The sequence below is a fragment of the Ipomoea triloba genome, chromosome 4, assembly GCF_003576645.1.
Source record: "Ipomoea triloba cultivar NCNSP0323 chromosome 4, ASM357664v1".
Taxonomy (NCBI): Eukaryota; Viridiplantae; Streptophyta; class Magnoliopsida; order Solanales; family Convolvulaceae; genus Ipomoea; species Ipomoea triloba.
The window spans coordinates 3,223,919-3,237,082 of record NC_044919.1 but is presented as its reverse complement, the minus strand read 5'-3'; the positions used below and the strand labels follow the sequence as shown (position 1 = coordinate 3,237,082).

Here is a 13,164-nt window from a genome sequence, read left to right as displayed (position 1 = left end):
GGTGCATTTATGTGTATTTAGTGGTGGGTGACCGCCACGATCGTACATGAAGCCGTGTCTGCATGGAAAACTATATACACATATATTCCCCACATTTTATGTGTCTCATTCGATTACAAAAGCGTGGCTGAAGTTATTTTTAATTCAAATTTTCAAAATATTAAGTTTAGTATTAGTATACAAATTTATATATTTAAAATTTACACTAATGGCACGTTTGGTTCGCGGAATAGGTCTAGAATAGAATATCATTCGCAGTAATAGGCCTATTCCGCCGCTGTTGGTAAAACTTTCTATTCCCAGGAACATTGTTCCTGGGAATGACCAATTCCCCTTGCGGGGAATAGAGATTCCTAGGCCCCCCTAGGTATTAGGCCCCTTGACATGTTTTGGAGAAATATCTTCATTTTCCCAAAACGCTCATATAATATATATATATATATATATTATATATATTATATATATATATATATATATATATTTTTTTTTTTTAACTTGTAACTAAGAACAATTAAGGTTCTTTAAATGAATGAGCTTTTGGCTCTTTAAGGCTTCCTCATTCTGTTGTTAATTTCAAAAGAAAAACAATGTTTCTCTTATATAGAAGAGCTCAAATTAACTCCTCTTCATAAGTTACCAATGTGGGATAAAAAATTCCAATTTGTATTTAAAAAAAAATATTATATATGTAGTTTTGTTTTAATTTGTATTATTATTATTATTATTATTATTATTCATTTTTTCTTATTATTGTTATTAATATTATTATAATTTTTATTTTATTATTACATAATAATAATAATGATATTAATATTAATAATAACATGAATGTCCTTAGTATTATTATTATTATTATTATTATTATTGTTATTATTATTATTATTATTATTATTATTACATATTTTATAAGGGTATTTATGTATAATAATAATAAAAATAAATTTTGTACAAGGGCATTTATGTCTTTTAAATATATATTCCATTTCTATTCTTTTAACCAACCAAACGCTGGAATACAATTCCCAAGTCTATTCCTTCCGCGAACCAAACGCTGGAATACAATTCATATTCTATTCCCTACCTATTTCATTCCTTATGGAATAATATTCATATTCCCTTCAAATGCATTTCGTGAACCAAACGTGCTGTAAAAGTACTGTTAAGCGCAAAATATTAAATTTTAAAATACGTAAAAAAATACTAAAGTAAATAAATAAGAAAGAAAAGTTAGTTTGACTAATAAATACTGTAATAAGTATGACGGGTTAAATATGAGAGAGGAGTATAATTGTAGTCCTGCAGGACATAAAAAACGGTGTCGTATGAGCACCTCCCATTCTCCCCTCTACCAAAACCCTAAACCCTTGGAAGCGGACGCCATTCTCCTTCTTGTTCTTTCTGTTCTCCTTCTGGTTAAGCTCAACAAGAATGGGGATTTTCGAACCATTCAGAGCAATTGGATATATTACGAGCAACGTTCCCATCTCTGTACAGAGACTCGGCACCGAGACCTTCGTTACCGTCAGCATCGGCAAAGCTTTCCAGATTTACAACGTATGTTAATGTCTAAATTTATCACGTTATTTCACTCCTTAAGTCTGAATACTTTGACTGAGCTCATATTGCGAAAACCTAACAATCTGTTTTGTTGGTTTTGAAAATTATTTTGCAGTGCGCCAAGCTCAATTTGGTTCTCGTTGGTATGCCCTTCATCACATTCATTTATTTATGCAAAATTTTAATCCTTGATAAGTTGATTTAGTTTTAGTATCCGGGGTGAGGCATGGAGTGAGATGCAGTTTACTTTGTTTTTTCACTTTTAAATATTTTTGGAAGTTGTTTTTCTTAACTAATCTGAATGGTGTACTTGGAAACAAATTTTGAGCTTCAAGAATAGACAGACCTAGATAAGACACACACAAAGATGGGACATAACTTTAATCATGCATGCTGTTAATAAAATAATTATTTAACTTGATCAAATTATATCTTAAGCTTTTGTTGTCACTGCCTGTTGTTCCTCAGTGTGCCAATTGCTGATATGAGGAGTTAAGTTTTTGCAAGTGTTCTGGCTTAGTTTTCTCTTTTAACTTGGATTTTAGAGTAAATAGTTTTTGCATCCTTATTTTTATTGTTAAAACAACTATGGTCAGCTAAAGCAACAAGCTCACAGAAGCAATAGTTTTAGTCTCTGAAGGGTAGAAAATTGTTTGTCTAGGCATAATTTTGGTGCCATCTCATTGTTCCTAAATGATTTTGATTCTTTTTTGCTATGAAGGCCCTCAACTACCAAAGAAGATACGAGCTCTTGCTTCTTACCGTGACTACACATTTGCTGCCTATGGAAGTGACATTGCAGTTGTCAAGCGTACTCATCAGGTTTGGGCCTTAAGATTTTGCTTTTCCTGAAGTCTGAAATGTGATGATCTTATACTTAGCCTTCGCTGAATCTATCCACTTTGATACTCTACTATTTTATCTATTTTCTAGCATATTCCATAGAAATGTGTTGCCTTTATTTTTGTAATTGTAATGGAAGGGGAATGCTGTTTTCTGTTGCTATATAATTTGCGGCTATAACTTGCGTGAATATGGAGCTAATGTTTTGGTGGACAGGTGGCTACTTGGAGCAAGCATAGTGCTAAGGTTAACCACTTGCTACTTTTCGGTGACCACATCTTAAGTGTTGATGTTGAAGGTAATATCTACACATGGAACTTCAAAGGAATAGATGAGAACGTTGCTCCAGTTGGACACATGTTGCTAGAGGGCAAATTTACACCTAGCTGCATAATGCATCCAGATACTTACTTAAACAAGGTATTGTTTGATTTGTTTCTGATATTTTCTTCTTTTTAATTTTTTTTTTAATATTTAGGTTGTTCTGTGCTTTTAATATCGAATATAAATATGTTAAATAACATATTCTTTGTGTTAAATTGTTCTTATTGTGTAATATTCGAATAGGTTATTGTTGGAAGTCAAGAAGGTACTCTGCAACTTTGGAACATTAGCACAAAGAAAAAACTATATGAGTTCAATAGGTGGAAGTCTTCTATAAATTGCTGTATTTCATCTCCAGCACTAGATGTTGTTGCTGTGGGATGCGCTGATGGGAAAATTCATGTCCATAATATTCGTTATGATGAAGAAATTGTTACATTTACTCATTCTACACGGGGTTCTGTTACTGCATTATCTTTTAGCACTGATGGGCAGCCACTTTTAGCATCTGGAGGTTCATCAGGTGTAATCAGTATATGGAACCTTGAGAAGAGAAGGCTGCAGTCTGTCATTAGAGAGGCCCATGATTGCGCTATAGTGTCACTTCATTTCTTTGCTAATGAGCCCGTACTGATGAGTTCATCTGCTGACAATTCAATAAAAATGTGGATTTTTGATACTACTGATGGTGATCCCCGCTTACTGCGCTTTAGAAGTGGTCACAGTGCTCCCCCTTTATGTATCAAGTACTATGCCAATGGGCGACATATTCTATCTGCTGGTCAAGATCGTGCCTTCCGTCTTTTCTCTGTTATTCAGGATCAGCAAAGTAGAGAGCTTTCTCAGCGACATGTGACCAAAAGAGCAAAAAAACTCAAGTTGAAGGCAGAAGAGATAAAATTAAAGCCTGTTATTGCATTTGATGTTGCTGAAATTAGGGAACGTGATTGGTGCAATGTGGTTACATGTCACATGGACACCACTCAAGCATATGTATGGAGGCTACAAAATTTTGTTCTTGGTGAGCATATCCTTAGTCCATGCCCTGAAAACCCAACACCAGTCAAAGCATGTGCAATTAGTGCATGTGGCAATTTTGCAGTTTTAGGGACAGCTGGTGGTTGGATTGAGCGATTTAATCTTCAGTCTGGAATCAGCCGTGGTAGTTATGGTGACATATCAGAAGGGAATAACTATGCTCATGATGGAGAAGTGATTGGAATAGCTTGTGATTCCACAAATACCATTATGATAAGTGCGGGATATCATGGGGATGTGAAAGTCTGGGACTTCAAAGGACGCGCGTTAAAGTCTAGATGGGACATAGGTTGTTCTCTAGTGAAGATTGTTCATCATCGATCCAATGGTCTTTTGGCAACTGTGGCAGATGACTTAGTTATCCGTTTGTTTGATGTTATTGCGCTGAGGATGGTTCGAAAATTTGAGGGTCATACAGACCGCATTACAGACATGTGCTTTAGTGAGGATGGGAAATGGCTTTTGACATCCAGCATGGATGGAACTCTTAGAATTTGGGATGTTATCCTAGCTCGACAAATTGATGCCATACAAGTTGATATCTCTATAACTGCATTATCTCTGTCGCCTAACATGGATGTCCTAGCCACCACTCATGTTGATCAAAATGGTGTCTATCTATGGGTCAACCAGGCCATGTTCTCTGGAGCTGTTAATTTTGAATCATATGGAAGCGGGAAACAAATTGTGAGTGTTAAGATGCCATCAGTTTCCTCAGAGGAAGGTTCTCAAAATGATGGTGATAGACCCACTGTAAAGTCGCAAGATGTTCTTGATACTTCTCACTTTGCAACTTCTGATCAGCAAATTCCAGATCTAGTCACACTCTCACTATTGCCAAAGAGTCAGTGGCAAAGCTTAATCAATTTGGACATCATAAAGGAGCGGAACAAACCAATTGAGCCTCCAAAGAAACCGGAGAAGGCTCCATTTTTCTTACCTTCAATTCCTTCCCTCTCTGGTGAAATTTTATTTAAACCCAGTGACGTTGCTGAGGAGAAGAATGCACAGGACGGTAAAAAGGAGGAGAATTGGAGAAAATCTAATCTGCCAGTTTCCCAATTCTTGCAAATTCTTCAGTCATCCGCGAAGAGTGAAAATTGTAAGTTCATGGCTTTGTGCTTATGGATATGTGCATATTAGTTTCCCAGACAACTTGCACTTTTGCATCCAAAAATGATACATGTGAAATGATTGGTAAAGGAATAGGGAAGCTACTCTAAAACCTTGTGTGCACATGTATGGATATCATTGTGTGTATGTGCAAAATCTATGATTGATGTTTCAGATTTTGAAGATGGAGATATAATCTTTAATTCTTTAGTGCCTTTTGACATTGCACTATTCATCACTTTATATTGATTATTGATCTGAGCACTTGATTTATGTTGCAGTTGCAGAATTCACTGATTATATTAAAACCTTGTCCCCTTCAACGTTGGATATGGAAATGCGAGTGCTCCAACTCATCGATGATGACAATGAACAAGATCTTGAAAACAGACAGGAATTGTATTTCATTGGACTGCTGCTGGATTATTTCATACATGAGATTTCATGCAGGAACAACTTCGAGTTTATACAGGCTCTTATTAGACTATTTTTGAAGGTATGTACTCTATAATGCTCTCACAGTAAAAGTACATGAGATTACTCTACTGTCATTGAACATATCCTTCATTATGTTAGGTAGATGGAATTCTCACCTATGTTTGAATAGAAAGGGGGAGGGCTAACAATCTATTGTTGCCTAGGAATTAACAATACCCCTCTAAAATGTTATCCTTTGAATCTTTCTTCATCACTTTGCTGAATATTATACGGCACTAATAACCTTTATAATTAATGATTGCCAGATTCATGGTGAAGCAATTCGATGCCAACCAAAGTTGCAGGTCAAGGCACAAAAACTTCTAGAAATCCAGGCAGATGTTTGGCAACGAGTTGACAAGCTATTCCAGAGTGCCAGATGCATGGTCACATTTCTTAGTAATTCACAATTTTGATTAACTAGTTGCTCCGCGAACTTATTTCAGGTTTGTTTTTTTGGGAGTTCATTGGCGTTTTTCTGGGTGCCATTGTAATTTGTATTGGTTTTGCAAGCTTAAGCTTGTTAAGAGCATGATAGCAAAGCAAGATATCTTTATTACTTCTTTTCTTCTTACTGACTTCACATATGTTAACCGTGAACACCAAACTAGATTTAAACATTGATGCATTCTTAGACGTAGGAGTAAATCATTCTCAGGTTTAGTGGCATAAGAAGGAAGTTCTGAATTTATTCCCCATTTTCTTTAAACAGATTAGCAAATAGCAATACATTGTTTTTGAAATTTTATAATTGAAAGATAGGACAAATTGGAATACAATTCTTGTACCAATCGCATGTTTAGTTTTCAGTGGGTTGCAACCAGAAAAAAGGAAACAAATAAATCTTGATCAATTTCTATCAAAATGATATATCCCCTTGCTTGCTTGTCTACTCGGGGAGAAAAATCTTCATACATTTCCACCTCTTTCAATCCTCTAGTGGATTTACATTTACTTTGACACTGTTGCTGCAGTTAAGGGCTTGTCATGTATTCATTGTCAGGTCCACAGTTTTCAGTAGTAATTAAATCATTGTTATCTTTGGCAATGTAAGTGTCAACACCTGCAGATCCATTTAGTCATAAGATGGCTTCTGGGAGTCCCTCGCTGAGGAAGAGCCGTCTAATGTCACATTTGTGGAGACCTGTAGAGACAGCGTCTGCTTGCGTCAACGTTAAGGATCCTAACAATGGCTCCAGTAATAGAGCTTGAGATTCGCTCTTTCTTCCATCTTCCTTTCGCATCTCTTCAAGAAGAGCTTTGCAAGTGTCTATACCTGTGCTCGGCAATGAATGGTTGCAGCATTAGAAGCATTACGTATGTCTCATTAGCTAACAACTTAATTTAATATCATGACAGAGAAAGACTAGCTATCTGATATATAATTATGTCAATATTGACATAAGACAATGTCAACACGTGAGGGGATATGTTGAACAAAATCTCACTATTAGTTAAATTAGAACACATCTTTCAGTTATATAAACAAAAAAGTTGATAATTGTTGACCTGAAAAATAACCTCCATGGACATAACCACTAAATTTCTCACTGGTGTGCTCTCCTGTGAAAAATATGCGCCCTACCGGTGCCTGAAGAAACCACATGATGATGCAGCTAAGTAACTCATGGTAGTGTTTTCTTGGATTAATATTAGAGAGCATAAGGTGAGTGCTAACCTTGATGTTATGCACAAGTTGGTGATTACCATAGATGGGGTAATTGCTGTAGCTGCCACGTTGGAATCTATTATTCCACCAACGTGGGACTAGTATGTTAGTGGCAGTAGGAATATCTGGCCCAAACATGTTCCTCAGTACTTCCATTGCTTCCTTCAATGTTTCTTCATCTGATTGAGCTTCCACACGTTTTGATTCCCCATTCGTTAGTGTCACCACCAGAATATTGGACCCTGGGAAAGCATTTTCCATGTGCTGCTCACATTAAAACACCAAAAACAACCAGCTCAATTGGTGATTATTAGTTAATAATGAGTTATTGACTGCCTATATCATCCATTCAGCAGCATAATTAAATTACTGTGAGGGATCTCATATAATACAGCAGGAATGCTAACCTAACATATCTTCTACTGAAAATGACAACAAATGTGATATCTATCAAGAAACTTAGAAATTAATGATATCATGTACTTGGTCATCTATGTCAATGTAAAATAAAATGAACGGCTGAGAAAGATTTAGAATATGAAGTAGGTAAATCGGATAACTTTAAAAGAGTGATAGCAACACCTAAGATGTGATGAAAGCAACGAGGAAAATTAAAATGAGATAGAATTTGATTTGAAGTAATAAACCACCATTTGATTGTAATCCACAAATGCATATATAGTAATGAAGAATAGTCAAGAATTGAATAGGATTTTAGTGAAAAACCAAGCTACTACACAAGCCTGGTGTGACATTAATGATGTCTATTTCTAGTCCAATAAATACGACATTGCCAGTAATCAACATCATCTCATTCAGGATCAATAAAGATGCAGGCATGGAAAGACATGTGATGCTAAAAATATTTTATGTTCCTCTTTTAGTAGAAAATGAAGCTGTCATACACGGTATTTTGTTTTATTAGGAACTAAAGGGCAAACTAATTAAGCTTGAGTTGACATATTAGGAAGGATGCCAAGTTTCAATGAACCAAAGAGTGGATCAAACTTCATATCTGAGCAAAGAAATTGAGCTAAGGAGAAATCTTCTCCACATACGGTCCAGACCCTACAACAGTGAATTCAATAAATGCAATGATGCTAAAGTTGGAGGGGAGTTATCCGTTTATGACTCTATGAGCAATAAATGTATGACACATTTCAAGGAAATGGCAAATGACACTATACACCAAGGCCAGTAGAATAGGCATTAACAGTTGGATATAATAATGAGAATGGGAAATAGACAAGAAGATGAATATCATTATTCACTGACAAAAACAATATTAGTCCAACCTGCCAAAATGTATAGTAGCCTCTTCGCTCATGGGCATAGATGAAGAACTCCTTCCCGGGACCACATGGCCAGAAACTGTAGGGGAACTTGAGAAATATCTTGGTGTAAACCATAATTTCAATATTCCTGATTGCTTCCATTTTCCAATTCTGCATGTTACAATTTGATCCACAATTTATTCCAAGTTGTATTTAATTATTTACCTAAACTAGAAGAAGTGAACTGAAACACTAAGCTCAAATAGTTGGACCACAGCCCAGAGGATTAGGTGGCACCAGAACTTGATTGTTCTTATTTTTTAATTAAGATGGTCTATTGAGACATTGAACTGATCAAATAGTTTAGTTCATCTAACAAAATTTAATAAGTTAACAAAATGCAGATTACTTGTATGGGGAAAACCTACTCTTTAACGTGATGGGATAAGATAAGACGAAATCAGAATCACACAATACTGCGGATGATGCAAAATATACCCACAGTTTCACCACTAGTAAAGTCTGAAGACTAAAAAAACATATCCAAGTCCCTAGCTTTGTCAATCAGGGAAAGTGTAATTAATGTGGTAGCTCCCTGTCCAACAAGGCTGTCATCAGAATTTAATAACCTAAAGCCAGAATCTACGCATATCTATATTATGTGGTTGACCAACTTTAGGTAGCGTAGTGCACCCTGTACCAGTGGAGTAGAGGACCCATATCCTAGCCTTGGTCTGAGACAAATAACTTAATAAAAAAACTTCAATCACATAAAGCATTTTACTAAAACACCTTTTATATATACCTACATACTTAATGTGCAAACATCATAATGCGTAATATGCACAAGCACGCTTTCAATCCATCCAATTAATTTCATTCATAGATTTATTTTTTTAATGGATGAGATTGGTTCTCATGGACTGATGGAAAGATTGGTTCTCATATATGATCACAATCCTATATATATATAATGTTATAATGATCATAGGTTATGATTGGAGAGCATGCCTGGTCCCAGTCACAAATGTATGCTGCAGATACACCATGTTAATTCAATTCAATACTCCATACAACATATTATACTGTATCGAAGTCAACTGGAGGTGTTGAATTCTCATGAAAAAAGAGGTGCGCATACATTATGACAGGAGCATACTTATCAAGGTGGAAATTGTACCCCTCACAATTTTTCTATGATTCTATCGACCCATCCATTGTTGTTGGAAACTGGAACTCGAATAACTATTACAGCATGCATTGATTTGAGGCAACATAAATGACAAATGAATTATATTCATCAAAGTCAACCACTACGAAGGGATCACAACATTTGTGGGTAACTCTAATTTTTCTACAAACTAAGTCATTAACTAATGAAAAAATGAAATTTTTAATCCCACATTTGTGCGGTTATTAGAGGTGAGAATTTAGAATTAAAGTTTTTATTGAATAACAATGACACCTTGAACTAAATTTATCCTGATCACAATTCAATAACTAAAAATGTTATTTATAGTCAATTATAAACTCAAAGATCCACCTGGCTGGCATAATTATTTTAGCATAGTTCCAAAAATTTAAACTTTGTTTAATTGCATTTGCAAAAAAAGAGAGGGAGCAATAATGTATATATATAGTACATAGAAAAGACAAGAGGGAGAGAGACGTACAGGCAAGGGTGGTGCGAAGGAAATAAGATCGCTTTGGAGAACGCCAATGCTAACGGACAAAATAACGTAACTGGCTTCGTAGACGAAACCATCCTCAGTGGTAACTGAAACGCCATTCCTTGAGTGCTGCACTTCCCGAACAACCTGCCCCATTTCCGTGAATTGTGTTAATACAACAAAATTATAAACATGCATTGACTTCATTCACATAAATCTGATGATTTTGAAGCTCAAAGATAACACAATGGCCGAGACATAACTCTAATCCCCACATTAGCCAACTCATCATGGTCAAACCATGAAAATATGTGCACAAATCCATGCAATTAATCCTCCTATACTCTACTGTATATATCTTAAACCATCAAAGCTACTCAATATGAATCTTATAATAAGGTATGAAAATCAAATTTAATTTGATATGGTGTGTCCAAAGATATTTTTAACAAAAAATAAAAATAAAAATTAAACTTTAACAAATTTTCAATTACTCTTTTCATCAAAAGTTCACTGGCTAAAAATAAAAATTGACAAGACACTTCATTAGCTTCCAATTATTAACATCTTTTATGCCTTAGCCTTCATTATTTGCAGATTGGATCTTGGAGGTGAATTATCCATCTACATCAATTCCATGTACCATACGGACCCACACTGAAAGTAAAATTGTGGAAAAGTGGCTTTACCTTCTTTTGAAGGAACCTTTTAAATTTTATTTTCCCCTCTAGTTTCAAAGAAAGCAATTGGCACAACAAAACCTCAATTCATTTTTTTTTATTGCCCGAAAGAAATCTTCCTCTTTTTCTAACTTATCCAATGGTCCCCAATAACCTGAACTTTCACATAAGAAGAAAATTGCTTCCAAAAGAAAAATTTCCAATTTTAAAAACACCTAGAAGTAGAAACTAAAACCAAATACATAATTTAATTGGGGTTGAGCTAAGGTTTTAGAGAGAGGAGAGGGGGGAGAACTAGCAATGACCTAAGGGAAGTACACGGTACTGATGGCACCATATAACAAAAAAAACAAATTATCAATTAAAAATTACGTAAATATCATTATAATACTATACTACTATGCACATATATTGCATGTGGAACAAGAAAACAAAGAAAAAAAATGCATAATGTGTCATTCATCATCTGCAAACAAAAATAGTTCTAGAAAACGTCAACATCTGGCAACATTTCAGAAGATGTGTCATTCATCCAAATCCCAACAGCAGCGCAACGAAACAAATGCAAAATTGTGTGCATGCATAATTGCATATATAAACAATAAAATTAAAGAATTTTGCAATCTCTAGCACTTATCACCCTTTTCCTTTTAACTTTGCCTACCATACATACAGTAATTTGTAAAAGTTAAGTTGTTCTTTTTTCCAAGTGATGATTGGCTTCAATTCCAACCAAACAAAAAGCTGCAAATTTTATCTGAACTGTTCCCAAATTTTATCTATCCGGCCAAAACATATACTGTTAAATTAAACTTAAGACTTTTAAAATTATGCAAGCTCGTGGATAATATATTATACTCTATGAACTGAGTGCGTCAGTGAAGAGTGTAGATAGAGTACAAGTTTTACTGAATTCCGGACAATGATTGCGTTTACCGTGTTAAGCTTGAGACGGCTATCCACAATTTTCCCCTCTGACGTAGAAAGGAAGGTTTCCGCCATTTTGTACAGTAAATGCTCGTAACCCCTTTCGTCAGCAACGAGATATTCTCTCTCCCCAAAATCTACGTACGTCGATATAGGCTCAACTTCTGCAAATTCAAGCCCGCCCTACTGCGTTACTATATATGCTACTAAGAGATTGCCGGAAAACGCTATATATAAATTAAGCAAAAATAAATAGATGACCTGCCATCTCGAAGTCATGGAGAATGAAGTCTATTGCTAGCTCTATCGGTGTTTTTGGAATACTGAAAAAAATAAAATTCAGTAAATAAATTAAATTAAATGTTCAGGAAGTGATAATGGGATAAGGCAGAGTTCGTCTTACGACAGCGTTTCGGGAAGATTTGAAGAGTCGGAGACGGTGGCGTCGTGGTTGGCCTGTTGGCTCCTGAGCTTCTGGATCGCTGAGTCAACCGCTTTCTTGTACGAGTCAGCAGCGATTCCAATCGGAAATATCTTTCCGCTGTAATTGAAATCGAAAACAAAAAAAAAGACAAAGCTACAGAGAGTTTGTTTCGTATAATACTCCGTAATAACTTGAAGAGCAACGACGGTACGGTGCACGGTACACGCACCCCGCACTCGTGAGCGGAAAACTCGGTAACAAAATTACAGTTGAAATTCCGTAATTAACAGAAACTCCGGAAATCGCGCTCAGCCTTTCGGCACTCGCCGCCGCGCAATAGCGAACGACGGAACAACGGAGAGATGAAGGAAAAAACGAGAGAGATAGAGAGAGGAGCGTGAAGTCACGCACCTGCGGTCGTAGATGTTGTAGCGAGCGCAGCTGTAGTCGGAGAAGCAGGTGCGGAGGTCGCACTGGCGGGCGAGCTCCCAGACGGGATTGGACTGCTTGCCGCCGACGCCAGCAATCCATCCGGCGCCGAGCTCCACCGTCACTCCGTCAAATTCGTCCTTCCTTATCCTCCCTCCGATCCTGTCCGCCGCTTCCAGTATCACTACGTCCTCCACTCCATTCAGCGCCAACACTTTCGCCGCCGTTATACCTACACACATGCAAATTAAACCAACCAAATTTACATTCCAAAATCCAAACTACACACACACACACACACACATCCGTGCGCGTGTACAGACACAACTAACATGATATCCCACCTGCGATACCAGCTCCGACGATGATAACGGAACGGCGATCTGGATCTTCCATTACAGAGAGAAGGCTAGGAGATGCAGAGAGGGCGTTAATCTGTGTGTGTATATGGGAGAAGAGAGGATTTGAGTTGACGAGATGGGAAGAAGTAGCGGGAGGGAGTCGGTTTTTATAGTTGGCTTATCAACAAACAACCTCTTTCGATTCACCCTCTGTTTCCTCTCTCTCTTCCCTGTTCCTTTTATCTTTTTGGTTTTATAATTTTTTTTTGCTCAGATAAATTAGGATTGCACTTTACAATTATTAGGCGTTAGAACAGGAAAATGACTGCGCATACCGTTTCTCATATGAAAAATATATCTCTTTTTTTTTTTTTTTTTTTTTTTTTTTTTTTTTTTTT

General features: G+C 36.3%; 2 protein-coding genes across 2 annotated transcripts; one reads left to right on the top strand and one right to left on the bottom strand.

The window, feature by feature from the left end:
* The first annotated feature begins 1,327 nt into the window (after positions 1–1,327).
* Positions 1,328–5,926, top strand: LOC116015745 (U3 small nucleolar RNA-associated protein 21 homolog). The gene is made up of 7 exons (XM_031255918.1): positions 1,328–1,554; positions 1,673–1,700; positions 2,279–2,379; positions 2,617–2,820; positions 2,968–4,864; positions 5,157–5,371; positions 5,619–5,926. The coding sequence occupies exons 1-7, from the start codon at positions 1,429–1,431 to the stop codon at positions 5,766–5,768; spliced, it is 2,721 nt and encodes a 906-aa protein (XP_031111778.1). The 5' UTR covers positions 1,328–1,428; the 3' UTR covers positions 5,769–5,926.
* A 109-nt stretch (positions 5,927–6,035) lies between these two features.
* On the bottom strand, positions 6,036–12,976 carry LOC116015746 (polyamine oxidase 1). Its single transcript, XM_031255919.1, has 10 exons — positions 12,770–12,976; positions 12,408–12,657; positions 11,976–12,113; positions 11,834–11,895; positions 11,582–11,736; positions 9,969–10,112; positions 8,317–8,466; positions 7,031–7,285; positions 6,862–6,943; positions 6,036–6,628 (listed from the first exon to the last, which is right to left on the bottom strand). Exons 1-10 carry the CDS (start codon positions 12,819–12,821, stop codon positions 6,432–6,434), a joined length of 1,485 nt encoding a protein of 494 aa, XP_031111779.1. The 5' UTR covers positions 12,822–12,976; the 3' UTR covers positions 6,036–6,431.
* Positions 12,977–13,164: the final 188 nt, after the last annotated feature.

Bases quoted from the DNA above. Each gene is read 5' to 3' on its own strand.
- LOC116015746 (XM_031255919.1), bottom strand. From the start codon at position 12,821: ATGGAAGATCCAGATCGCCGTTCCGTTATCATCGTCGGAGCTGGTATC. The intron at 12,658-12,769 runs GTGGGATATCAT...GCATGTGTGTAG, and splicing joins CGTCGGAGCTGGTATCGCAG to GTATAACGGCGGCGAAAGTG. The intron at 6,629-6,861 runs GTCAACAATTAT...TGCCGAGCACAG, and splicing joins CCATGGAGGTTATTTTTCAG to GTATAGACACTTGCAAAGCT.
- LOC116015745 (XM_031255918.1), top strand. From the start codon at position 1,429: ATGGGGATTTTCGAACCATTCAGAGCAATTGGATATATTACGAGCAAC. The intron at 1,701-2,278 runs GTATGCCCTTCA...TTTGCTATGAAG, and splicing joins GCTCAATTTGGTTCTCGTTG to GCCCTCAACTACCAAAGAAG. The intron at 4,865-5,156 runs GTAAGTTCATGG...TTTATGTTGCAG, and splicing joins ATCCGCGAAGAGTGAAAATT to TTGCAGAATTCACTGATTAT.